Raw genomic sequence first — 27,999 nt, 5'->3', positions numbered from 1 at the left:
TTGACATATTTGTCGTCGAGAGCGCCACCGCACTGGTTGTTGCCAAGTGACTTTTTAAATTCTTGTCGTTTTTGCTTTGTAACTGCATTTCGGTGTTGTACTTGTCAAGGTTAGCTGTTTATAATTGCATTCGAGGACACAATTTCGCGGCAGTAAGAGGTACATCATCATAGAAGAGATTTGGCCCATTTTAAGAAGTGGCCTTCCGACGAATCCGACGCCCCACGACCGTGTTTATCAAGATAAGATCCGTCAGTTCGTTAAATCACGTCCGCGTAATCGTAGATGCAGGTCCAAAGCGAATAGGTGTATCTTGTAACATTGTTGGCTAGGTCGTGTAAACTGGAGGCCATTTACTGCATTTTTCCAACTAGATTGAAGAAGTTGCCTCAATGGAGTGCTTTCAGTGGTGTAGTGTGTGGTGTTGGTGATTGAAATTAATCACATGGTTGACGTGTGTAGTGAAATGTGTTAAAATACAGCCAAGATGAAACTCGACGTTCAAGAAGAGAAGGACCTCAACAAATACATCAAATTTTTCGCCTTGAAGTCAACCCAGATTATTATACAGTCCAGAGTTGGAGAAAAAGTGTTTGCATCATGTAAACCAAATACAAAAGGCACAGATTGGGTAAGTGTGAATACATGGCGTTTACGCTAACAGCTGTAGTCATACACTTTACTTCTTTTACAGTTCAATTTGCACATCACTGATCTTCCAGATGTGTTAGCAGAAACAAAGAAAGCGTTAAATGGAGAAATAATCTCAACATCCATACCGCTTTGTGTTGAAATATCATTGCGTACACCAGAAGGAGATCAAATGGTGTTGGAATCTTGGTGCCTTAGTTTGTTACCTGAACAGTGTGATCCCATTATGAGAACAATTTCCTCTGTTTACAATAACATGGGGCTTTTATTAAAATCATTAATATCAGTTACGCGGGTGACTCCAGCATATAAACTATCACGCAGGCAAGGTCCTGACTCATATGTTATTTGTTATCGTATTTATATGGATCAACCAGTACTGCATAATCTTGGTGATGGTTACAAGCAAATCCGCATTGGTCAAATATGTACTCCTGTTGGAACCTTGCAGTTCTCTGTTTCATACCGGATTAAGATGACAATTTCACCAACTCAGACTGGAAAGAATTCAATTATGCTTAAAAGTGATCATTTCAATGGTAATTCAAATATTAGGAGGAACAGAAACAAGTGAGTAAAATCATTGAAATAAAAAATTATAATTGAGAATTGTAGAGATAAAAGAGCCAATAAGATTAAAGGTGTTTTCAGTAGTAATATCGCAAGTGGATGTCAAATTGTCGATAATTTAATTTGCGTGAAGCGCATGAGAGGAAATTTTGAGACAATTGGACATGCACAGGAGGATATTTTGGCATACAATTTCCTGAGAAAAATTTAAATGATAAGTCCAAATAAACGTAATTCTGCGTTAAAAAATTGGTCATTGATGGTCATACTCTCGTGTCAAAAATGGATTACTCCCGAGAATTCGAACTTTTAGGGAAATAACGTTTTTCATGTTGTGTGTAACTAGAATTTTCAAAAGTTATTTTGAATGCCTAAGGTTGGTTACTTTGAATTGAGAGATTAAATCCAAATAAATATGCCGCCAGTAACCAAAATTGATTGTGAAACGAAAAATCATCTTACACTTAGCGAAAAATTAGTCATTTGCAACTGTTACAATTAATTTGCTGTCTTCCAGTTTGGGATATCTTTTGTTTGTCACCAGAAACCACATAGCCTCCAACCTAACCAAATTTATGGCAACCTAGTAACGAATATCCCTAAATCCTAGGGAGTAATCCATTTTTGACACGAGAGTACATGACTGAATTGGTATCTAAGGTGATTATTGATAATTGCACTAGTGCAAATTATTGCTGTAATTCGATCTTTATTGGCTAAAAATAAAATATTACTGCTTTTTGACTGGCTTAAATTTTTTGAAGGGAATAGACATTAATAATTCTGATATTAACGTAACCTCAAAAATTCAGGTGTCTCAAAATTCGCGAATTCCGAATTCAGAGCGTTGTAGGGGATCACTTCAGTATATGCCGTTCACGATTATTTTAAACACGCAGGAGGCCGCGATATTTTTTTGTTAGATTGGCGTCAGGTCCTGTCATATGACGTTTCGTTTTTAAATATTCGCATTGTTGTCAATTCCGTCATTAATTTAGTTAATAAGAATTTACCCAGAACTGCCCTACAAATATGTATGTTTCATTTCAATTACAATTTTACGATTATTGTTCCTAATGCGTTCAATTATTTAAAAAATGTAACAACTTGGGAGCAGTGTTCGGTTGAATTATAACCTAAAATAGATTTATTGAGACAAATCACAATACTGCCAACTAAAATGTCAGATTTTCATAGATAGTCCGAATTTGAAATAATCGTGAATGGTTTATAGTCCAAATATGGAAATAAAAAGAAAATCGGGACTTCCCCCACAGAGATACATTGGTCTGAAGGCGCACTCTTTGAAGTGCGTTTTCTTCAAATGCAGGCTGAAAAGCGGAGTGTTTATTGTTATTTATGATGTAGATGATTATGGAAAATAATTACGTAAAACAATTTTTTGAAAAATAGCTTTACTTTGGAGTAAAAAATCTTAAATTTATGTAATTTTTCTTAAAAATGGAACGGCAACGTAGCTGGAATATTATTTTGTCACTGTGGATATGAAGGTTGCTATGTATTGAACAAAATTCTTCAGAAAGAGCGAATTTTTCGAGCTCCACTGGGTCCTTCCCTACGCTCTGAATTTGGAATTCGCGAATTTTGAGACACTTTAATGACAAGCAAGACAACCCATTTATCTTTGACCCTTAAACCTAAAGGTATTGTTAAGTGGATAGATTAATTGTATAACTTTTTATCCAGATTAGGTACTTAATATCTAAATCTTTACAATATTGTGATTTAGTATTTGCTTGTTTTTCAAATATCTAAATCTTTACAATATTGTGATTTAGTATTTGCTTGTTTTTCATATCCATTTCTCAAAATTCAGAAAAGAAAAATATGTTATACAATGGCCGGCAATAACAACTAGCTATCATTTTTCTGTCACGTCAAAATCCAAATGGGTAATAAATGCTTTAATGACACTGACATTTAAATGATGGCCAACTTTTTTGCCGGCCACCGTACATGATTTATCGCAATTGAAACGTTGAATAATCGGTACAATTAAAAAAAAAACTATTTTTACTTTCTTAGTCCTTTCCTATACATTTATACAGGCTGTTTGATGAAAAACGCCTCAACCCATAACTTTGTTATTTATTACCCGATTTCAATGAACAAAAAAATCAAAGATATGGTTTTTTAAGCGCTACAAAACAGCCATAAAATGTTTTTTTTTGGCGTTATCTTCAATAGCTAACGATAGTCAACTTTTTTTTTTAAATGGACACATGTAGTTTTTTAGGCTTGGTCTGGTAAAAACTCTTCCAGATTGCACCTGAAAATTTTCAAACTCACACTTGACATTTGTTGCTATTTGTATTCCAATTGTTTTTCACGGCACACTTGAAAATTTCATAATAAAACTGAACCACAATTAAAAATTGTTTTTTTTTTTTTCAGTCAGCTATGAACCAAACGATAATTTTTAATACATGGTTAGATTCAGAAAAAAAAACTTTATCAGACTGAGCCTAAAAAACTACATGTGTCCATTAAAAAAAAAAGTTGACTATCGTAAGCTACTGAAAATAACGCCAAAAAAAAATTATTTTATGGCTGCTTCGTAGCGCATGAAAAACCATATCTTCGGTTTTTTTGTTCATTGAAATCGGATAATAAATTAAAAAGTTATGGGTTGAGGCGTTTTTTATCAAACAGCCTGTATAATCCTAAAGTCTTTTTAATATTGTAGAGGGTAATGCCCTATACATTTGTTTCAAAGTTCAGAAAATTAAGATAAGGATAGTAAAAGATTTTTTGTCATTTTAATAAAGTATTTAGATTATAAAATATTTCAGACATTTAGATTACACAGGAATTTGTGATTTATTTTTTCTTTTGTTTGTAGATAGCATACTAATTAAATAAAAATGCGATATACATACAGGGTGTCTCAGCTAAGACTTTCGAGTCTAATATCTCGGTTATTTGCCAAGGGGTTTTTATGAAATTTAAAATACAGATATTTTAGACGGTGAAGCCTCAGTAATAATAAAATTACCTCCAGTTAAAAAATGTAATTTTAACACATGTTTCCTTTATTGAAAATTAAGCGCAATTATTATTAGATTGTTAAACATTAAAAAATAGGTGTCTACACAAACAATGAACTAAATCACTCGTCTGATTCAACGAAAAGAGTAGATTTTGTTGTTAAAATTTAATCTAAATTTTGAAGGTATTTGAGCAGTGACCTTTTGAAACAATTGATGAAAAGTTGCCCAGCAACATTTTGTACACCCCTTAAAATCTGTCTAAAATGGGCGCGGCGCGCTTTATTAGAAAAGTCAAATTGTGTAAATTTATTGAAAATACTCTAAAAATAGACTACAAGGGCAGAAATTTCAATATTGTTGAAAAAGGAAACAATTTTTGCCTATGGAGAGTGTCGTAAGAACTTCAATGACACAGTTCGTTTTCTCGTGGAATACTATCCAAATGTAGGCTTTACAAAATTTAAGGTTAAGAGAGTCGTTAATTTATTTGAAGACACAGGAAGCGTACGTGAACTAAATTACCTTCCTAAAATATCCCGATCCAGTTTTAGTCCTTCATGGAAGAATTAAAGCATTCAGTATAATAAATTATGTCCAAATGTTGTACTTTGTAAGTACAGGGTTATTCTAAATGATTGTAGTCGAAGTAGGCCATGACCATGTTATTACGTTTTTGCCGCTTTCATGTGAACTGTCAGTTGTGTCGCTGTCACTGTCAGTTTTTAGGTGAAAAGTGCGGTAATGAGGATTTTATTTATTTTTGTTAAATTAACGAGTGAATCCAGAAATAGCGAGTTGTTCTACAATCAATTTTAAAAATATTGAATTGTTTTGCACCCAATTTAACACATCATTTTGATGATTTTTTTATGTGGAGCGGCAACCATAAATTTTACATTCAGTTTTCACGCCTACTTCGACTACAATAATTTAGAATAACCCTGTACATATTTGTAAGCTTAGAAAGATAAACGTCAAATATGTCACCGCGTTTATGCGAAGAGGGGTGACCAAAATTCGGCAATAGTGCGCGTTTGTTTCATACGCGTCTGCGTTTTTGCATCTGCAGCCACGTTTAACACAGTTTTTTTCTTTTTTCTTGCGAACCAGACGTCTTCCAAGGACGAGTTTCTCCTTACAGTATTTTTTATTGGCGATCAATTTTTTGATATAAATCTTAAGTGATTCAACATTTTAAAAAGGCATGTAAAAGTTACGTTTTTAAGACTCGGGTTATTGTATTAATGGGATTTTACTCTTCACCGCCTAGAATATCTGCATTTTAAATTTCACAAAAATTCGTTGGAAAATATCCGAGTTATTAGGTTCGAAAGTCTTAACTGAGACACCTGTATGTAACATAGTTAGCTATGCAGTTTCGTAAATTTTGACATAAACGTTATTCGCTGGGTTAACTGAAATTGTGAAAAGCGAACAGTTTTTGAGAATATATAGTGAATTTTTTTTAATAAACAATTGTCAATGTCAAAAGTAAGTAAAAAACCACTCTGTACCACCCCAAAATGTGCACATATAGACCAGCTGTATAACAATTTGACACCAAATCATAGTTAAGGTTATGTTCATTTCACTTCCCGGACCTGTTTTCCGTGAATTCATTTTCAAAACAAATTTAATGAGAAATCAGCGGAAATATTTTTCGAATTTGAAATAAAGTCTCGCTAGTCAGGGCGCAGGCTCAGTTAGATTAAAAAAATGTTGACACTCACTGTGACTAATCGTATTATCATGAAAATCACTGTTTGGCTCATACCAACATGATAACGTTTTGACAATTGTTTATTAAAAAAATTCAATTATACTCGTGTCAAAAATGGATTACTCCCTAGAATTCGAACTTTTAGGGAAATAACGTTTTTCATGTTGTGTGTAACTAGAATTTTCAAAAGTTATTTTGAATGCCTAAGGTTGGTTACTTTGAATTGAGAGATTAAATCCAAATAAATATGCCGCCAGTAACCAAAATTGATTGTGAAACGAAAAATCATCTTACACTTAGCGAAAAATTAGTCATTTGCAACTGTTACAATTAATTTGCTGTCTTCCAGTTTGGGATATCTTTTGTTTGTCACCAGAAACCACATAGCCTCCAACCTAACCAAATTTATGGCAACCTAGTAACGAATATCCCTAAATCCTAGGGAGTAATCCATTTTTGACACGAGAGTATGTATTTATTGTCTGCCTAAACGCAGAAGCATTTTTATTACATTCGCCATAAATCAGGATCATGTCTGTTTTCTCATCGTTCGAATACATTTTAATCGTCATATTTTAACTTTTTCGTAAATGTCCAGTTGTGACAAAGAAAATTATTGAAAGCAAAGGCGTCATGGATTCATAATTTCATTTTAAAACAATACGATATTTAAAATCGCCCGTTCACTTTGGGATTGTACAGGGTTATTCTAAATTATTGTAGTCGAAGTAGACCATGTCCATGTTATTACATTTCTGCCGCTTTCATGTGAACTGTCAGTTTTGTCTCAGTCACTGTCATTTTTTAGGTGAAAAGTGCGGTGATGAGATTTTTATTTATTTTTGTAAAATTAACGATTGAATCCAGAAATAGAATTGTTTTGCAATCAATTTTAAAAATATTGAGTTGTTTTGCACCAAATTTAACTCCCGTGTGTGAACGGTATGTATAGTCGCCACGGAGATATAGTGAAATGTATTCAGTCCCGTATTTAACTTCAATAACGATTGTCACTGTTGGCGGATTTGGTTTATAACCATTACAAAGGAACCGTTTTAAACGGTCAGCATTACCTGGCGTTCTTCAGGCAGTCGGACGCAGGTAAATTGCGCAAATGGTTAAAATTGTTTTGGGGTTTTGAACAGGTATCTCCAACCAAGGGATTAGCATCTTTCAAGTGTTGCTCGCATGTCCAACGTATGTGAGACATTTTATTCTATCACTTCAGTAAAAACTTTTTTTCACTACTAGCAATTAAGTCTAGCGTTATCGGTTGTCATAGAACACTGAGAAGTTTCGTTTTTCTACGTTGGCCCAGTGACAGGTGAATAATTTTTCATTATTAACCAGTGGTGAATAATGGAACAACCGTCACCTGGCAACGAAAGATTGTCGTCTATTTCATTGGTTAACGTAGACGATTTTCATAGCAACTGTCAAGAAATGACAACTTGCACCGTCGCATCCGACAAAATAATTTGATTAATAATTATTATCAGAAAGGGTTTTAACATATCTAGTAGTGAAAAAAATTGTATATAAACCACGGTGGAGAAGTCCCTTATAGCCTTCGCGCCTTGGCGCTCTGGCTATAATCATGAACTTCTCCACCTTTGTACATAATATACGGTGCGATCAATTAAAAAATAAATCGAGTCGGCGTGTTACCTATGGCAACCCATGCTATAGCATAGGCTCCAAAGCAAACTCGATTTATTTTTTAAATGATCGCTCGGTACTATTTCATTGTTGAAATAAAGTGCAATATAACGGTAGAGTTCTTGGACATCTATATATATTTTCAAATTATCGTTAGGTAATATTTCTTATTGCTTACGATAATGTGTAGGTACGTGATAGGGATTATGCTTGTGTTAAACGTTTGTAATTTTCAGTTATAATATGGACCTTTATTGTATTATTAATAATACTTACAGATGTTTTAATTTTGGTAATCCTTGGAAAACCTCCGACTCGATGTACTTTATTCTATTTTTGTAAAGATAAAGATGTCTTAATTGAACTAGACCAGTAAAAATTCCATTTTTCAGGCTTGTTAATAAATTATTGTTAAGTAAAAGAGATCGTAAAACTTTATGACCTTTAAAGGATCCAGGAGTGATGTCTTTAATCATATTAATCATTAATTTAACACTCCTCCTTGGATGTGTCTAGAATGAGTATTCATGGGTGTAAACAAGTACGTATATAAAAGTATCTAAGAATATTTAAAAGTACCTACAGTAATTTGAACAAGTGATGATCAATTTTGTACGTTGGAATGTAATCAAATGATTTGAATTCCTTTTGAGTCATCGCTTCTAATGAATTTACTTGCTTTCATTTGTTTAATTTCCGTCTGAGAATCCAATGATCATGGTCGAGTACACTGTACTGTGATTTTATTACGAGCCTTAAGTATATACTTTTAATCTCATCGAAGTTGTTGAAAAACGAAGGAATAGAGAAACGTGTTTAGCGCGCCGCAAGATTCGCCTGGTTTAAAGGTCGATGCTTGTGGAGTGATCTTAATAAAACATCAATTCAGTTCATTTAAGGTAATTTCGAATTAGAAGATGACCATAGTATTGTTCTTTAAATGAATATTTTAAGCGTTTAAACAGTTGTTATATGTATTTGTTGAAACATACACGAGTAAGTTATAAATAAGGGTGTATAAGTGTATGCCCACAATTTACCTATTGAAAATACACATAAAAGTAGACGTTTTCAAAACCATGCCCTATGTACCATGAATGCAGTGTACTTCGTCATCACTCCTTGTTGTGACAAAGTTAAATACATACACTCACCGGCACAAAAAACGACTCATTATGATTTCTTTAATAAATGATGTTGAAATTATATTTATGCATATTTTTCTTTATTATAGTTAAATTGGGATATTTTCAATGATCAGGAGTGCTACGGTCACCATGGCAACCGAATTGTTTTGTTTAAATAAATTATTAGAAACTTTGCGTTACTTCCACGTTGTGTTTTTGTCGGTTGATTTACGTGTTAAAAGATTTAATGTGACAATACGAGATACTATTTCAAAATGCATTAAATGTTTTCTGAAAAATTACTTTTATTTTTTTTTCATTAAAATTTTATTTGCTGTGTTTAATGTTTTGTTTGTCGGATGTTCTTTGGCAAAGAATAACTTAAATAACACTTATCAATACAACATGATATCAAGAACATTTTCTAAGACAATGAATTACTTAATTATATTAATAAAATTCAAAGTGAGTCGTTTTTTATGCCGGTCAGTGTACATACGCTAAACATTTATTGGTCGTTTGGTGAAAACTGGATCTAATTTGTGGTAAATTTCTAACGGAAAATAAAGACGTCCTTGACTCAACTGTCAAGAACGTCGACTGAATTAATGGTGATTCAATGTATTTGTTGCTAGTGTTTATTAAATTAGTTCAATGTAACAAATTATCTATTATGAAATACATATTAGATGAATAGACTACTAGATTAGAAGTTCTTTTCTTTGCTCTATAAATAAAAGGATTAATATGATTGGTTTTTAGCAAAATAAATCACAACTTAATTACTTAACATGTTTTTTTAATAAATGTCTTGGAATATTTTGTGATAATTTTATCAGGTTGTACCGGGTGACTGAAATTGCCAACAATATAATTTATTTGTTATGTAATTACAAAAATATCCAGAGATTGGCTACAGTTCATGAATTTTAATGTGAGATACTTACGTCACGAATTATAATTTCTAATAAACAGTTTGTTAAAAAGCTGAGAATCCTGTACCTTGACGTAATTGATTTAAGTAATTAATGCTTTTGTGTTAAGATTTGTTTCACGAATAGATGGATAGACTGCCAACGCTAATTTAATTTGGGGTTTTCGCGCTCGTGGGTTGCAATAGTGGCACAACTTCACAAAGTTATAAAGGGTGTTTTTTAAAATTTGGCGTCGAAGTAGGCGTTGGAGAGTCGATTGAGATCGCACCACCCGGGTAAAGCGTAAGATTTAAATAGCTGATCCGTGATCTGTAACCTGTATAGTGCGTTCACAATCGACAGTTCAACGCCTACTTCGACGCCAAATTTAAAAAAACACCCGTTACAGCTTTATATGTTCAACTCTTTTTTCTAAATTTACAGTTTTTATTTTATCTATGTTGATTGTAAACTGAATTGTATTTTTTTATAAAAGTATGTACTTCTAATTATAGATTCGAAATTAATCGAAAATTATTACCAAGCAAAGGTTTGACAACACTCGATTCAGTCGGCTCATCGAGAGTTATTCGATAAACAAGGTCGTAATAATGTTATTTATAATTTAGTTATTGAAGTAAACACGAATTTGTTATCTACAGTGTGAACATAAAGTTTGGAACAAAATTCATAATAGCGTTATGTGATACATATTTTTAAGAAAATCGCTCGGTCACGTCGATTTTATTTTGAAAAGTGCCATCCTGTGACGCGCAATTTGTTTAAACGACGTTATTGGTTTTTGCGCAATGACATCACCTATTTTTTAAAATGACAACCCCCACTTTTTTTCTTTTTTTGATAGACCTTCCCACTATGTATACACAATGAATGAATAAAATATTAAAAATTGGTTACCTTACATAACAATTTACTTCAAAATTTTTATTTAATTTTTAATGTAAAAATTTTAAATGACCAAATACAAAAACAAACAAACATCTAAGGTTAACAATAAAATTTAATGCAAATATTGAAATTGTCCCCCGCCAACCATTTGGGCACTTCCCGGCTCTTTGTACACTGCGCTCAATAATGTCAGGATTTATTTGTTCCGTTTCAGCGCGAATTTTCTACCGCAAATCTTCTATTTTAAATAAACCCATACAAAAAAACAATTTGCATAAAAAATTAAATAAAATGTTTGAAGTAAACTTTGTCATTTTCTCAAAAAAATTGTTATGTAAAAAGAAGAAAAAAGTGAGGGTTGTCATTTAAAAAAATTGGTGATGACGTCATTGCGCAAAAACCAATGACGTCGTTTAAACAAGTGTGAGGTCACATGATGCATTTCTTAAAATAAAATTGACCTGTCCGAGCGATTTTCCTAAAAACGATACATAATGCTATTATGAATTTTGTTCCAAACTTTATGTTCACACTGTACTCGCGCGTCAGCCGTTAACTGCTAATTTTAAAATTTAATCCGACAAGGATTCTACAACAAAAAACGTCAAAAGTATGTTAGTTTTGAAATGAAAATGATTTTAAGATGACCAATCACACACTCCTTCCTGAAGATAACTCTACAAAATGTATGCGTTTTCGAGGAAATAACTTTAGTTGTTGCTGCTAAAAAAAACTGTGATGAAATGTTTGGACCACTGTTATTAAATTCTATCAGTTTGACATTTAACAGAAAACGGAAACAACATTAAACGAAAAGTACATTTTTAAAGTAAATGTTCAAATTGTGGATTTTCTCCCGACCATACGTGAAGATTGTGACTATTTAAAATCCCTTTGGGGCAAAAATAGGATTAATAATCCGTAAGTAACACATTTGCAAGAAAGCCTGGATTCTCTTCGTGTTCCTGGAGTTCCAATCGAGGTCCATAATCTTCGGATAATAGATGTTGAACTTTGGTGTAATGATTCGGGTGCATGTGGTTACCTTTTAAAATGTTTTGAACAGTATTTTTTGATTGATTCAGGATGTCGGCCACATTTCTAACACTTCTTGTTCCATCTTGCGTAAATGATTGAAGTACGACTCCTTCCGTATCAGGAGTGAGAACCGCGCTTTAGAATTCCTGCCGCTTTCCCGTAGATTATCATCATTTCGGTGTATTCTTCGGAAGTGAATATTTCTTACTGCTGACCAAAAATCGCCACTTTTCAAATGTACTAATTAATGTCACTTTGACGTTGGTATGTATAAAACATTTGCATAGTTGACCAGACAAATAATGACTTTTTAACATTAATTTTGTTACCTGGTAACAACTACACGGAATAATTCACCTGATACACTTTACTAATCATTCTATCTTAAAATTGCTGTAATTTAAAAACTGAATGGTTTAAGAAAAAAAATCTTGAAAATTCTATATCAGATGGAAGAACAGAATTTGTGGTTTACGGCTGACGCGCCAGTTCTGGGACACCGATATACAGGTTGTCTCAGATAAGACTTTCAAGCCTATATCTCGGTTATTTTCCAACGGATTTTTGTGAAATTTAAAACGCAGATATTTTAGACGGTAAAGAGTAAAATCCCATTAATGCAATAGCCCAACTCTTAAAAACGTAATTTTTACATGACTTTTTAAAATGTTGAATCATTTTAGATTTACATATATCAAAAAATTTATCGTCAATAAAAAATGCTGTAAGCAGAAACTCGTCTTTGAAAGACGTCTAGTTTGCAAGAAAAAAGAAAAAAAAACTGTATTAAACGTGGCTGCAGATTCAAAAACGTAGACGCGTGTGAAACAAACGCGCACTATCGCCGAATTTTGGTCACCCCCTTCGCACAAACGCAGGTAACATATTTGACGTTTATCTTTCTAACCTTACAAACACTTACAAAGTTAAAGACAACATTTGGACGTAATTTATAATACTGAATGCTTTAATTCTTCCATAAAGGACTAAAACCAAGGCGGTCTCTATTTTAACAGGCCAGGACACTGGCTGTGTTGTCAAATTTCTTAGTGGGCCATTCCATGGCATCCTGAGTTTCAAAAATATTGGCACTTCCATAGAAAGGCGGTTCATTCAAAAATCATTTTGACAAGACAATTAATTCCAGTAATTGAAAAATAAACATGCCACACAAATGTTGTGTTTTCGTAGATACCTAATTGCAAGTCAAATTATGCTTCAAGTAAGTCTTCCTACGTTAGCGTTTTCAAATTTCCATCGAAGAAGATTAGAATGCAAGAATGGATGCGGATTTTGGAACTAGAAAACTGGCGCGTGAGGTCTTTGTTGCTCGTTCCATTAGGTCTAAAATCCATTTTAAATTATAAACCTGTATTGATGGTAGGGTCCATACACCCGAGTGGGTAGCTTTTGCAGTTCTTATTTATTTTTAACAATTCATACTGCACCTTTATTGGTCTTTAATGGTCTCTGTGTACGACTTCAGAAAAAAATCTTATCCTGAGCTGCACAGTGTACAGGTGGCATGCGTTGGAATTTGCACTGGAGCTAATGCAATCAAGGTGAACTAAAAGGACTTCTATCTTCATTTTGGATACGACACTTGTTCAGAATACAGGACTCTATGAAATTTTACTAACAATAGCTATCTTATAAAACAGGATAAACATAATTACTTTGACTTGGTCACCTGATATACTTTGACTAAAGTAAAGTTGCAATACGAGAATTAGAAAAATCTTTCAGTGATGATTAACTGACAGCTAACAAGGCTAACAATGACAAAATAGTGAGTGACAGTGAGTGATCACAAAACTTCAAAACTAGTAACTTTTTAAAGGTTGGCGAAGCAATGTTGTCAGACGTTAGTGGGCCATTCCACAGACCACTTTCTGAAGTCAGTGTCACGGCCTGTTAAAATAGAGACCGCCTTGCTAAAACACGATCGAGATATTTTAGTAAGGTAATTTAGTTCACGTACGCTTTCTGTGTCTTCAAATAAATTGACGACTCTCTGAACCTTAAATTTTGTAAAGTCTACATTTGGATAGTGTTCCACGAGAAAATAAAGTGTGTCATTCATTGAAGTTCTACGACACTCTCCATAGGCAAAAATTGTTTCCTTTTTCAAGAATATTGAAATTTCTGCCGTTGGAGTCTATTATACACTGACCGGCACAAAAAACGACTCACTTTGAGTTGACAATTTCAAGGTCAAATAATTTTATTTTTTGGCTCTAATTATGTTTTGTAAATAGTGACATGCAGGTAAACACCGTTCACGTTGAATTGAACATCCCTAAATTGCATTATGTTGGTTAGCTGCATGTCACTATTTACAAAACATAATTACAGAGCCAAAAAATTAAATTATTTGACCTTGAAATTGTCAACTCAACGTGAACAACGTTTATAATTAAGTAATTCATTGTCTTTGAAAATTTTTTTGATATCATGTATTGATAACATTAAACACAGCAAATAAAATTTTAATGAAAAAAAAAAGAAATTTTTTAGAAAAAAATTTATGTTATGAAAAATTGCCAAAATTTGAACAGCATTTTGAATTAGTATATGGTATTGTCAAATTAAATCTTTTAACACGTAAATCAACCGACAAAAACAACATGGAAGTAGCGTAAATTTTCTAATAATTTATTTAAACAAAACAATTCGGTTGCCATGGTGACCATAGCACTCCCGATCATTGAAAATATCCCAATTTAACTGTAATAAAGAAAAATAAGCACAAATATAATTTCAACATCATTTATTAAAGAAATCATAATGACTCGTTTTTTGTGCCGGTCAGTGTATTTTTAGAGTACATATTTTCAATAAATTTACACAATTTTACTTTTCTAATAAAGCGCGCCCACCTTTGACAAAATTTAGATGACATTTTTAACAACAAAATCTAATCTTTTCGTTGAATCAGACGAGTGATTTAGTTAATTGTTTTTGTGGACACCTATTTTTGAATGTTTAGCAATCTACACCTTTTCCAATTGTATTTCAGATAATGTCAATTGTATTTCAGATTAGTAAATTGTATTTCAGAAATCGTCAATTGTATTTCAGATTAGTAAATTGTATTTCAGAAATCGTAAATTGTATTTCAGATCGGTAAATTGTATTTCAGAAAACGTTATATGAAATTCAGAAAATATCATTTGTAAATCAGAAAGTATCATTTGCATTTCAGAACGCATCATAATTGTGTATTACCGAGGAGAACAATTCTGTCTTTTGCCAAATCTATGTACATAAAATTTGTTCCAAGTAAAGAAGTCTTCGTTCGACAACGCCAATGCTTCTAACTTGTAGAACCCGAAGATCAGTTGTTGCGTATGTTTTAATTTTATTATTATTTTCTGAAATACAATTCACCTTTTCTGAAATTCATTTAATTTTTCTGAAATACAATTAGCACCTTCTGAAATACATTTTACATTTCTGAAATACAATTAACACATTCTGAAATACATCTTACTAATCTGAACTACATTTGATATTTTCTGAAATTAATCTCTTACTTTCTGAACTACAATTGGAAAAGGTGTAGTAATAATTGCGCTTAATTTTCAATAAAGGAAATTTTCAACTCGCAATACTATCCTCACTCGCTGGCGCTCGAGAGTATATCATGTATTGCTCGTTGAAAAATCCGGCACTTTCATCACTTATAGTGTAATATACTACATATAAATAAAAATACAGCCTTACAATTAACGCTTTCTGAAATTGAATTTAAGGTTCTGAATTACAAACAACGTTTTCGGAAAATTGAATTTACTATTCTGAATTACAATTAACACTTTCTGAAATACATCTTACAAATCTGAATTACAATTAACACTTTCTGAAATACATCTTACAAATCTGAATTACAATTAACACTTTCTGAAATACAATTAACAAATCTGAATTACAATTCATGTTGTCTGAAATCGAATTGACTAATCTGAATTACAAGTGATGGTTTCTGAATTACACTTGAAAAAGGTGTAGAAATGCCCACCTTTGCATTCAGTAAAAAATTTCGGGGTTTTTCCTGACATACTCGCACTATCTTTTTTCTTAACTGTTTTTTGGGTACCTGGTGGCGGTCAAATAAACATTGTCTCGAAAGTTTCTAATGAATACAAAGAAATCCAATGGATTCAAATCTGGCGATCTAGCGGGCCATCGAATAGCTCCATGAGCACCCATTCGTCGTTCACCAAAATGATTTAAATGATTTAAATTTTTCGCCTCGAAATTAAAAGAGAGGACATTATCGATAAATCCCGTGAGTGTGACAAAGATAGAAGTATACACAATTTTAAGGGATGTTTGTATCGAGTCAAACAGATTCTATCTTTGTCACACTCACAAGACTTATTGATAATGCCATCTCTTTTAATTTCGAGGCGAAAAATTGTGGAGCGGAATGACGCTACCTTCTAAAGATATAGTACCTTAGAAACACGACTCTATTCAACACTGCTAATGGTATCTCATCCAGAAAATTGCTTATTTCGTTTGATAATAAATAAGATGATATTTTGTTTGATTGAGACTGCTATCAATAAAAAAGGGATCCACTACTCCATTCTATCTCCAAAAATGCCACACCACACGTTAACACTAAATCGTCTTTGGAAATTTTCTTCCACAGCAACATTAATATTGTTATTATCAAACTGTTTTGACAAATGAATACTCAGAGCTTACTTAGTCATTTCGAGCATTTAGAACAAACTTCTCTCTTGTTTATTTTGGTCACTTGATTTTTAAATTTTGTACATTTAATCTTTAATTTCTTGACTTTTGTTTAATGAATGGGTATAGTTCTTTGCATTTTTATATTTAGAAGAGAAATCTCTACAATACTGAATAAAAAAAAATGTACAGTGCTATTTGAAAAAAAGAAGCTGATATTCATCTGTCAAAAACTGGACGCAATATATTTTTTTTATTTAGTTGGTATTGAAGTGTTTACAAAATTATTTCATTTGATGTGTCATTTATTCAAACCGGATAAAAAATAAGCAAGATACAGCATCAAAGGTTTTTCGTCAGTCACCTTGTATATTGTAATGATATGTAATTTAATTCATGTATCAAAAATCCCAAAAGCGGCGATGCATTTGTCACTTTGACATCGGATAAAGTTAGCCTTAACTTTGCATCTGGATAAAATGTGCTTAAACTTCCATGGCAAACTTTTTCGAACCTGATTATTGTTTGTTGTTATGATAACGAACATTGGCTTGTAATAAATTGAAGAGCAAAATGGCCAATTCAGCTTTTCATAATTAGGTACCTACCTATTATTTTTTATTATTCATTAAATTATCTCATCGAATTACGCTCGAGGTTTTTTTCGTCCAGGATAAAATTTCATTTTTTAAACTCTAATTTGGTTTCTTTTTGGTAAATTGACTCCACAAACCAAATTATCGTAAAAAAAATCAATTTTATCCGGACAAAAAAGACCTCTTGTGTAATTACAGTCGATTACTTAATAATGTTTATTCTATTTTGGTCAATAATCGTCTTGATACGCCCCCAAATGAGGGCATAAATTGGCCTTTATGGCACAGATCTGTCAAAAATCTGCCAAGCAACGGTTGGTTTAATTATTCAAACAATGGTATCAAACATTATAAAAGGTGTTTTTTTTTTAATTTGGCGTCGAAGTAGGCGTTGGAGAGTCGATTGAGATCGCACCACTCGTCTATAAGCGTAAAGGTGCAAATCCACGATGAGATATTTTCATGCAATTTTGGTCTCATGATACAAAAATTTCACGAACAACTAAATTTCATTGTGGAAACACTCGTGAGAGACATGAAACACGGAAACATAGCACGAGATATTGTCTCCTGCAAGTTGTTCGTGAAACGTTTGTATCATGAGACCAAATTTTGCATAAAAATATCTCATCGTTGATTTGCACCTTAAGATTTAAACAGCTGATCCGTGATCCGTGATCCGTTACCTGTATAGTGCGTTCGCAATCGACAGTTCAACGCCTACTTCGACGCCAAATTTAAAAAAACACCCGTTATACACAGTAACCCTAACAACATCAAAATAGCTAACGAAATTTGCATGGACACAACTTTTAGTTGATTTCCTTTAAGGAATACGAAATATTTGTTTGAATCTTTTAGAAATTATAAAATAGAATAACACGTTGTATGTACCACGGGCATAATTATCGATTATGGCCCTCGGGAATGTTTAAAGCCCGAGGATTAAGTATGATTAAGTATGCCCTTAATACAGGGTGAGCAACAATAACTGTTACAGTTGGCAATAAAAAATTTTACATAAAATTTTCAAGACTGTGAATTGTACCTATTTCGATTTGTTTTATTGACACTATTGACAGCTGGTATACATTTCATATTTAAACGTCTTGGTTTTTGTAATCTTTTATTAATAAAATGGTTTTTTCGTTGGAACATGACATAAAAGTTACCAAAAATTACCAGAATTTATTGCCAACTCAATCAGTACTTGTTGCTCACACGGTACATAAATACACATGATCGTGTTCTCTCTTAATTAACAATAACGTTACGTGTGTAGGATTTTTATGGGATGCAATAATTTACAAAAATTATTATTATTTTATATTCGCTCAAAGCGAATATAAAAAACGTCATGATATATTCGCAAAAATTATACACATGAATTTAGCAGTTAAATTCAATTTATTAAAGGATACACAACCACATTACATTTATAAACCAGAAAGTTGTTTAGAAAATGACAGTTACAAATTATATTTTGATCGGACAGTTTTAACTGACATTCACATTCAGCATAACAGACCAGACATTATTATTTTAAATAAACAACAAAAGCAAGCATATCTTTTAGATATAGCTGTTCCAAATTCACACAATATAACACAGACATATAATACAAAAATTAATAAATATTTAGAACTCTCCGTTGCTATGAGAAATCTTTGGTGTTTAGAAAAAAATTCGATTTTACCACTTATAATTTCAGCAACAGGAATAGTACCCCAATCTATTTTTAAAAATTTAAAAATTTTGGACTTAGAGAACACATTGGTGGTTGAAATTTAAAAAAAGTATATTATTATACTCATGTCACATCGTGAGGAAATTCCTTAACATTGACACAGAACATAAAACACAAAAAAGTCAAAATGCAGAGGCGAGACGCCGGTAATTATGTTGATAAGCACTGCACTATTACTTGATAGTATTATCCGTAATAGTGTATGTACTCCGGCAAAATTGCCGTGCCGCCGGGTGGAGGTGGGATATGAGAAGTTATTATTAAATAGTTATTGCAACTCGTTTTAATATCAGGAAAATCTTTCAACAGTTTTTTAATTCTCATTACTATTTTCAGCGAGGACATAAATGACTTGACCAAGCCAATGCGACCAGGTCCATTTGCAGATCCTAAACCCAAGAAACTTGTAGAACCTGAGTTGCCAGGTATTACTCGACTACTTGCTTTGGGAAAAGCTAAATCCCGTAATGCTGCAACAATTACACCAGATATAAAATCTTTGGGCAGCAATCCAAAATTGACTGACGAAGAGGAGAACAGCACAGAAGAATATTCTCCAATCTCTAAATCGCTAACAGGTTCAAAAATTTCGACTAGCGGTAGTCTAAAAGCCGTTAATGAGGAATACTGGATGAAACAATTGGTAAGTGACTAAAGGTTATAGAAAACAATGAATTATGTATTCGTTTGCTAACAGGCACGTTGTTTTTTATTTATAATGAATTTTTAAGTATTAGACCGCAAGGATTTAGGTGGATTAAAATGTTTAGATGTAATCGATTGTGCTGAAAATAGAGCGAATTTGAGGTCAATGTTTGCGAAAATACGTTTTACGAAACATGCCGGGCGGAAATTTTTCCTTGGCATTTTTTCTGTTTGGCTGAACTATTTTAGTAATAGTTAACTCGATGACAGAGCTGATATCTTTGTAGAATGTTTAAGATACTCCAATAGTATTTATTACAATCTAGTAAAATTCAATTTCATATTGTCTCGACAAATCTCATCTCAGCTCTCCAATTGGAATCTGCTAATTTTATTATTTTAGTATTTTGCACTCTCACATACCTACAGAAAACGCTTCGAATGAAACGAACATCACTTCGAGCATCAAAATTAATGAATTTCGAGCGCTTTTTAGATTTTTTTTAAGTAGTCCAGGAAATGTGTCAAAATCATAAGTGTATTAACAGCTGCACTCTGGGTTTTTCATACATAATCACAATTGTGCCAGATTTGAGTAAGTTCTAACCGAAATTCTGCAATTTTAGAATAAAAAATCCTTCCATCGGGATATCAAAAATTATCTTGTTCAAAGGTGGTCATGGATTTGAAAACGTCCGTCTCAACTTATTTGGTGTTCCGTAAAACACACCAACACAATTTGTAAGGCATGCACAAAAACCCTTCGGCATTACTGCAAAGTGTGGGAAGTCCTCTCGAAAATTGATTTTGACATTCAAAAATTGATTCGACACAAAGCTTTGAAAATCTATGACCACCTTTGACCAAGATAATTTTTGATATCCCGGTATTTTGCGTGTAAACTTGCAACTGTTCATTAAAAACTTAATCATTTACATTGCACAAAATGCATAGATTCGAATCAATAATAATTACAGATAATAAACGCTCTTTGTATTTTTTTTTTTGTAGCAATTAAACATTTTATAAATACAGGGGTCCCAAAATTGAATAGCATAAGTTTAATGATAGATTCTTGGGACAATTATAAATAATATTTTATTATACGGGGTGATCAATAAGGACTGTTAAGGTGGTAACACTGAATCGTATTTTAAATCGTATAACAGAAGTAACTTCCGGTTGTTGGTGGCTTGTCGTTGTTAATGCTATACCTATATCAGATATTTGTCAAATAAACCAACAAAACATATCCAGTTACAGTGTTATAAATAAAAATTTTCTTAATTGTATTGCCAACTTAAACAGTCCTTCTTGATCACCCGGTAAATGTAAAGTCAAATTTAATTCGTTAACATAAAATAGAATACCTAGGAAGTAGTATTCGGAACGGAGCGGTTCATAAAATATGGGCGAAGGTAGAGTGTGGGGAATATCAAGTGACTGCAGTGTCACTCCGGCATTATGAACGGAATCGGGTAAACGCGTGTTTTTTGTTTTTGCAAATGTCAACATTGTCAACTCACATTTAATTATCATCTATTTAACCACCTGTTTAAATGAAGATCAACAGATTAAAAATGCAATTTGACGAAAGAAAAAGAAAATTAATTATTTCTGGGGCAATTTGTTCTGCAAAAAACTTTTCCCCTGTAAATTTGTTATCACCGGATTCAATACAGGAAGGGGAAGAAGAGAATATAAATGTGTTTGCAGAAGGAATACCTTTAAGAATTGTTGGATATGTTGAACGGATTGCACCGGGGTTACCCAGCAGACAATTTCAAATGCATTTCCGGGTCAGCCGTTCGAGTTTCGAAAATTTTGTCTCCATTATTGAAAACACGATTAAAAAATGTATACAAACACATCTTAGAACATATTTTTTTCACGCAGACGCCGCTTCGCTGCCGCTAGATATTTGACAGACGTCAAATCTGACGTATGGGTAATTTTTTCCGCTCCGCTAGACATCGGTAACACAGGCACAATCCTTGTGCCACTCTAAACATTTGTGAACGATCTGGGGTAGCGTGATTATACCCCCAATTTTAATTTATGAACGGTGTTTGGGTAACCTTTATACCTACCCAGAGTATTTATGAACGCGCTCCTGCTGTACGGGACCCGCCTTGACGGGACCCTTGGGTGAAATAATTGTTGCTAAGGATCATAGAAATGATTTCTCTTCGATGTGACAAACATATCACATCATGACATATGTCATTTTTTTAAGATTGACCAAAAATTAAATCCTTTCTTTAAGCCGAATTACCATGTAGCAAATGAGCTGTTTTTGATTGAGAACCGAGACCGGTGAGTGAAGATTTACATTCATGAATCAATGGATTGAGAATAGATTTGACTTAAATTATTTGTACTTGTAAAGTGAAAAATATAGATAAAAAAATGCCCAATGAAGTATGAAATGATTGTAATTATGAAAATAAAATAAATTTCTATTCTAAAAGATCAGTTTCATTTATTTAAAAATGAAGATTAATAAAAAAAAATCACAACAGGTATTCAAAATATGATCTCCTGCAGCTTCTAAACATGCTCCATTCGCCTTTCTACCGTTTGGCACGCTTTCAAAAGTTGATCTCTATTTTCCCACACTGTGACAAATGCATTTTCCATTCGTTGGACTAACTCTTATCTTGTATCAACTGGTATAGAATAAACAATGTCTTTCAAGTATCACCAAAGATAGAAGTCGCATGATGTTAAATCAGGAAATCGTGGGGACCATGCGACTGGACCACAACGACCTATCCAAAGGTGTCGGTAATGTTGTTCCAACGAATCTCTAGGATCAAGTCCAAAATGAGGTGGTGCACACCTAATAGCATCCAACTTTCTGCTAATTAGTGCGATTCTGTTTCAAAATTTAGCAATATTGTTATTGTTTTGCATAGATTCAACCAATCAACAGCCTCATAACTATCATAGCAACTACAACATTGTTATATAGCAATATTGGTAAATTTTAAAACAGAATCGCACCAATTAGATGTAAAGAAATGTCATCCAAAAGGTTTAGAAAATGATAGTCCAGAAAATTACGGAATGCTTCAGCTGTCAAGCGTGGTGGCAGTAAATAAGGTCCAATTAATCGATTTTCAAAAACTCCAGCCCAAACACTTACGCTGAACTCACATTTTAAATTTCTTGGGCAAATGGCATTAGGATTTTGATGAGCCCAAATATGAATGTTATGAAAATTAACAATACCTGCTCTCTTGAACGGTGCTTGGTCCATTGGCAGAATTCTACTCTTCTACCCTCATCAGACCTTACACCCTGTGATATCGATATAGATGTCTTCTCTCCTCATCAAAATGATGAAGAACTTCCTCTTCCCTATCAATGTCTCTAATTCTCCCAATGGGACGTTGATAAAAATTACCCCGTTCACTCAGATTTCTATTGACATTAATAAACACTTGCCTATTCGGCAATGGCCTTTCTGGATATCTTCTACTGCTGCTACTGAATTGCCGTTACATAAATCCATAAATAAACTGAATGTCGGCGTATTCACTATTTGAAAATCGCATTTTATTTCTTAAGTGACAGATTTTGGTTTTTTTGACAAATTAATTAAAATGACGTCTCCGTGCTCTAGAGTCTAGACCGTAGTTATAGGGTAATTTTTAATTGTTGTTTTTGTCGTCAATGTAATTATCTACGGGGTGATCAAGAAGGACTGTTTAAGTTGGTAATGCTGAATTTTATTTTTAAATGGTACAACTGGAGTAACTTCCGGTTGTTGACGGCTTCACACTGACAGCCGCATCAGTGACAAGTCAACTGGTGAATCGTTCGAGATAAGAGTTAATTTATGTTTAGAGCAAAATGGGGAGCACTTCGAGAATTTCCTTTAGTTAATTTTTAGATTATTATTCCGAATTCCAACTTTGATTTCTTTTTCCCGTTAATTTTTACTCTCATAACCTTCCATTTTGTCGTTATTAGTGCTAGTGATATCTGTCAAATCAACCCACGAAACATATCCGGTTGCAGTGTTGTAAATAGCCGAATAAAAAAATGTTCTTAATTCTATTGCCAACTTAAACAGTCCTTCTTGATCACCCGGTGTTATTGTATGAAAGATCTGTTTCAAAAAATGAACCTACATATTTTGTAGAGACTTATAATTCAATGGAAAATCAAAACAGACGGTACATTTATAAGCAAATAATGATTGGTATTTGTTCAATATTCTAATCCCAAAATTATGCTATTTCATTTTGGGACACCTGTATGTAAAATGAGACAAAAGACTGCATATTTACATTATGTTTTCAATTATCGACAATCAATTTTTGGGAATGACTTAAAAATCTCAATAGGGGTAATTATGAAATTAAATCAGATGATCTACCTAATTTGGTGTAAGTTTGTTTTCCATACATTTTTTTTAATTGTTGTTTTGTACTTGAGATACAATGGAGCAGTTTGTAACCAACCTCTCCTTTTAAGGAGACACCTGCTCCCGACCGGCATGTACCATGTACCATATTATGTAGGTTTCCTTATGCAGATGTTTTGAAACACGTCTATTTTGTGGGTACAGATTTCTATCCAATGGTGACTCACACACGCAGTTCTCATTTTTGGGTGCAAGTATAATAGGTGGTAAAGTAAAAATTTTCCGTGTTGTGTCATTTGAACGTCAGAAGATTGAACAAATTCTCAATAACAGTAAACAAAAAGAGATTAATGTTCGTTTTAATCACAACAAACTTAATGATTATGTTGTAAACGTTTTTGATAAAACTTTGTATGTCTAACATTATTTTGTTAATTAAGTTTCTACAGTCTTTTTCATAATTGAACTTGTGAAGAATTTTTTGAAGTATCTAGTTTTTTTTCTAATGTAAATATGTATATAGGAGTTGATATCGGGAAAGTAGCTTAACCAGTAAATTTTCTCATGTTTACTTATACAGGGTCATTATAAATGAATGTCCCATCGCAGTTGGCGTTGAAAACCCACACAAATTTTGGATGTGCCGCCAACCGCGCAACGTTAAGGTGCGTACAGACATGCAACAGAACATCGTAACGCAAGATCGTCGCGTATCAAGTCTGGACGGCACTCTGTAACAGCGCAATAGCATAACATCGTAACATCACAGCGTCGCATCAAAGAGATGTTGCGCACTCACCACATGTGTGCAAGTCTGGACTGGAGGGCGTAACGAAGTAGCGGTTAGTCTAGGGCTAGTCAGTTTTAAATAGCGTTATGGAGTGGGCTAAAGAAATAACTCTATATTTAATAGAAATTTATCGAGGCAAAGAAATTTTATGGGACACTAAAAAGTAAAAATCCCCCTGGTATTATAATGAAATTTAAAAAAAAAAATGTTTTGGTCCAATTAAATTAACCAAATACTCAAAATCTGTTGGTGCATTTTGGTGAAATTCTTGTCGAGTCCGCTAATTCCTTGAAATTTTAAATCCAGCAGTAATTGACGACTAGTATACACACTTCTTCTAGTATACAACTGTGCCTGCTACCAGCCCCTTTGTTTTCGTTTTTTATTCTTTTGCTAAAAGTGCATAACTACAGGGCTGTCATAAATGATTCGTCTCACAAGAAGGCTGTGTCTCCATTTATGTAAATACATGGAGTCACTGCACACCTGATGTATGAATCATTTATGAAAGCCCTGTATGTAAGCTGCTGCGACATTGTCCATCTTTGCGTCGAACGACAACACTGATGGAACGGCATTATGTTCGCCCCGATAATACGCGGCGATGTTATGTTACGCCTCAACCTCGAGAACACCGTATCTTCGACGCGCAACAAAAAATTGCTACGCAACGATGTTCTGTTGCATGTCTGAACACTCCTTTAGACAAACTAGTAGACAGTTTTCCACTACCGCCGGTAGCGCCACCTATCGGCGATACTAGTCTCACTCATGTTATGAGGCTTGCGGCACATTCAACTACGTCACCAACGCCTACTGCAATGGGACAATCATTTATAATGACCCTGTATTAATTTTTATTAAGAAAAAAGTTGGCATACACTTTTAATAATCTTTGTTATATTGATTTCTAGAATGCACCATTTGCAACACCAGGTCCGATGGGGGAACTTATGGACTTCTTTAGGCAGTGTAAACTGTCACCTCCACTGCAGTCACCTCAAAAAACACCTACACCTGCAGAGATCAATAAAATGATTGAAATGTACGAGTCACAGTTGCCAGAATATGATGCTGTAGTGCAGTCGTTTTGTGATTCACCTGACAATTAAAGAAGTAAGAAGATACATGCTTGTTTTTGAAAATTTGTGTGTCTTACTGGTTTATGTCGTCATAAATTTCAAATCTAATTTGATGCATCAATTTTCACACACCTTGTAAATTGTTTCCTTTACAAAAGACTGATACGAGAATAAGAACCGAAAAACATTGTACATAATAACCATTAAATGACTTAAAAATTAAAACAACAAAGTTGTTGAACATAAGTTTATTTTTAAAGGTTGTAAATAATACAGTTCATATATTTACAGGTTTTTGAATATTTGAAATTTTAAGCTGTTGCTATTTGTATTTACCATATTGTTCTGTGCATTGATCGATTGTATTAATGAAATGAAGCTCAGAAGTACCTAATTTTTTATGCATTTGCAGCAGTCACTTTTTGTGGCATACATTATCCAGCATTTTCAATTTTGTTTTGAAAATATCAGTATTTTAGCTTTTAATACGAAAAATATCTAAAATTAGGAAAATGCACGTAAAATAAATTGTACTAAACTTCTTACCTAGATATTTATTACATATTGAAATAAAAGATATTTAAATATATTTTCGTACTAATCTCTTAGTGTTTCAACATTGAATCTCAAATGTATGTATAGAATATGTAATGCCCAACTACAACGAGAATTTAATCGTACAAGAAGTCAACTGGTTTCCAAATTTAAAATTTAAATTAACATCGAAACATGACAATTTTTTATATGTTTAAAAACAAATCTTAACCTTCGTGATTTTTTAACCACATAAATATTGTAATTATGTGAGAAAGTTATTTGGTGAAGTAATTTTTGTAAGAATATCATAAATAATTAAGGACTACTATACATAGATAATCTTTTTCAATTCATCTCATTCATTTCATCAATTGTTCAGATAAATGGCGGTAGAAAAATAATTAATACTCCATAATTGATGATAATTTTGAATTATTCTTTTCTCATAAGAAGACAGCCAGGATAATAGAATTTTTTGTTTATTGCAAGTATTGTAGTTGATTCTTGAAATATTATCTGATCGTGTCAGTAAAAGTTCAATGCGAACTTAAGATATGATCAATAGATAGTTTATCTGGAATCGATGTTCTTTGTACTATTGAATTCTCGAAGTGGGTCGGCATGTACCAGTAGATATTTTAAAATGTTTATGATTCTATCAGACTTTTGGAACATATTACGAGTATGAGCCTGCATGTCTAATTTGATTCGAGTGCTCATCAAAATCACCAAAACATAACATAAGAATTTAATTACATAATTATTGAATTCTTTTGAAGTCAAAAATATGTATAATTCATGTTTTGCTCATGGTAATTTATTTTCAAATAATGCAGGCCAACCTTATATGTATAGATCTGTACGGTGCTAGGAATGTATCTGTATTTATTCTTATTTTATTAGGTACTTTTGAGTTGTTAACAAAACATGTAGAATTATTTATTAAGAAATCTTTTAGTTTGAACAGTAATTGATTACTTTCAAAACAAAATATTTCATGAATAGTGTTTTTCATTCTGTTTGCTCAATGTTTAATTTGTTGCGTATTTATTTTAAATATCTACACTATATTTTTTTGTGTTTTGGTCCTTTTTTTTATGTAAAATTATTTAACTGGTACAAAAGATTTGTCTATCAAATCAGTACAACATCAAATACATTATTTATTATTACAACTTTGCTATTTTATTTATATTCATTGATTCACTCCAATACTGAAAATGTTTTACGTGATTGTCATAGAAATCAAATGACGTTTTTAGAATAATATCTAGAATAACATTTTTCATTTACAGGGAATGTGTTACAGCCTTATTATGATAAAGTATAGTATACTAGTCTTACACAAACTAAAAAGAGGGAAGTTTTTGCTCTGTAGTTGTTTTCAAAGTGCACTTTAAAAATATGTACTGTTATTGCAGAAAAAATATTTCTGTTTGACAACAAAAATTTACCAGAGATACTTGAATACATATTTCTCAGTGCATAAGTGAATAATGAACAATTTTTTACAACTGGAAGCACTTAAGAAGTCGCTATAAAATAAATTGAATGGGTTATTTCATTCCTATGGTAGTGATTCAGAAAATTTTAGACATGGATAACCGAATTCAAAAAAAATATTTTTTGTAAATGGCATTTTTATTTGTTTAATTGCATATTTTATCATTGTTTTGGAGATAATTAGTTATTTTTATATTAAGTGCGCGAAGAGAGTGTTTTTTGTGTATGAAAAGGTCTTTTACGCCGAAACGAAGGTCGAGGCAGCATAAGCCTTTGAATGCACAAAAACATCTTCGCGCGAAATATAAACAATATTTTTTCTATAATTGATTCAAAAAATTGAAATTAAAAATTCAAATTTTTGAAGGAACTCTGAAGTTTCAATGCAGTGACCATGTTGCTAGGTAACTAATAAAAAACA

General features: G+C 32.7%; 1 protein-coding gene across 1 annotated transcript; it reads left to right on the top strand.

Moving 5' to 3' along the window:
- Window positions 1-2: 2 nt before the first annotated feature.
- Atg13 (Autophagy-related 13) lies at window positions 3-27,250 on the top strand. The gene is made up of 4 exons (XM_069061999.1): window positions 3-631; window positions 695-1,221; window positions 18,983-19,289; window positions 25,371-27,250. The coding sequence occupies exons 1-4, from the start codon at window positions 488-490 to the stop codon at window positions 25,566-25,568; spliced, it is 1,176 nt and encodes a 391-aa protein (XP_068918100.1). The 5' UTR covers window positions 3-487; the 3' UTR covers window positions 25,569-27,250.
- Window positions 27,251-27,999: the final 749 nt, after the last annotated feature.

This window comes from Tenebrio molitor, chromosome 1 (assembly GCF_963966145.1).
Source record: "Tenebrio molitor chromosome 1, icTenMoli1.1, whole genome shotgun sequence".
In the NCBI taxonomy this organism is placed as follows: Eukaryota; Metazoa; Arthropoda; class Insecta; order Coleoptera; family Tenebrionidae; genus Tenebrio; species Tenebrio molitor.
This window is presented reverse-complemented; position numbering and strand designations above follow the sequence as displayed.

What these genes read in the sequence shown, in the direction of transcription:
- Atg13 (XM_069061999.1), top strand. Translation starts at nt 488, where the DNA reads ATGAAACTCGACGTTCAAGAAGAGAAGGACCTCAACAAATACATCAAA. An exon ending in ATACAAAAGGCACAGATTGG is followed by an intron (nt 632 to 694) that starts GTAAGTGTGAAT and finishes CTTCTTTTACAG; the next exon opens with TTCAATTTGCACATCACTGA. An exon ending in AATACTGGATGAAACAATTG is followed by an intron (nt 19,290 to 25,370) that starts GTAAGTGACTAA and finishes ATTGATTTCTAG; the next exon opens with AATGCACCATTTGCAACACC.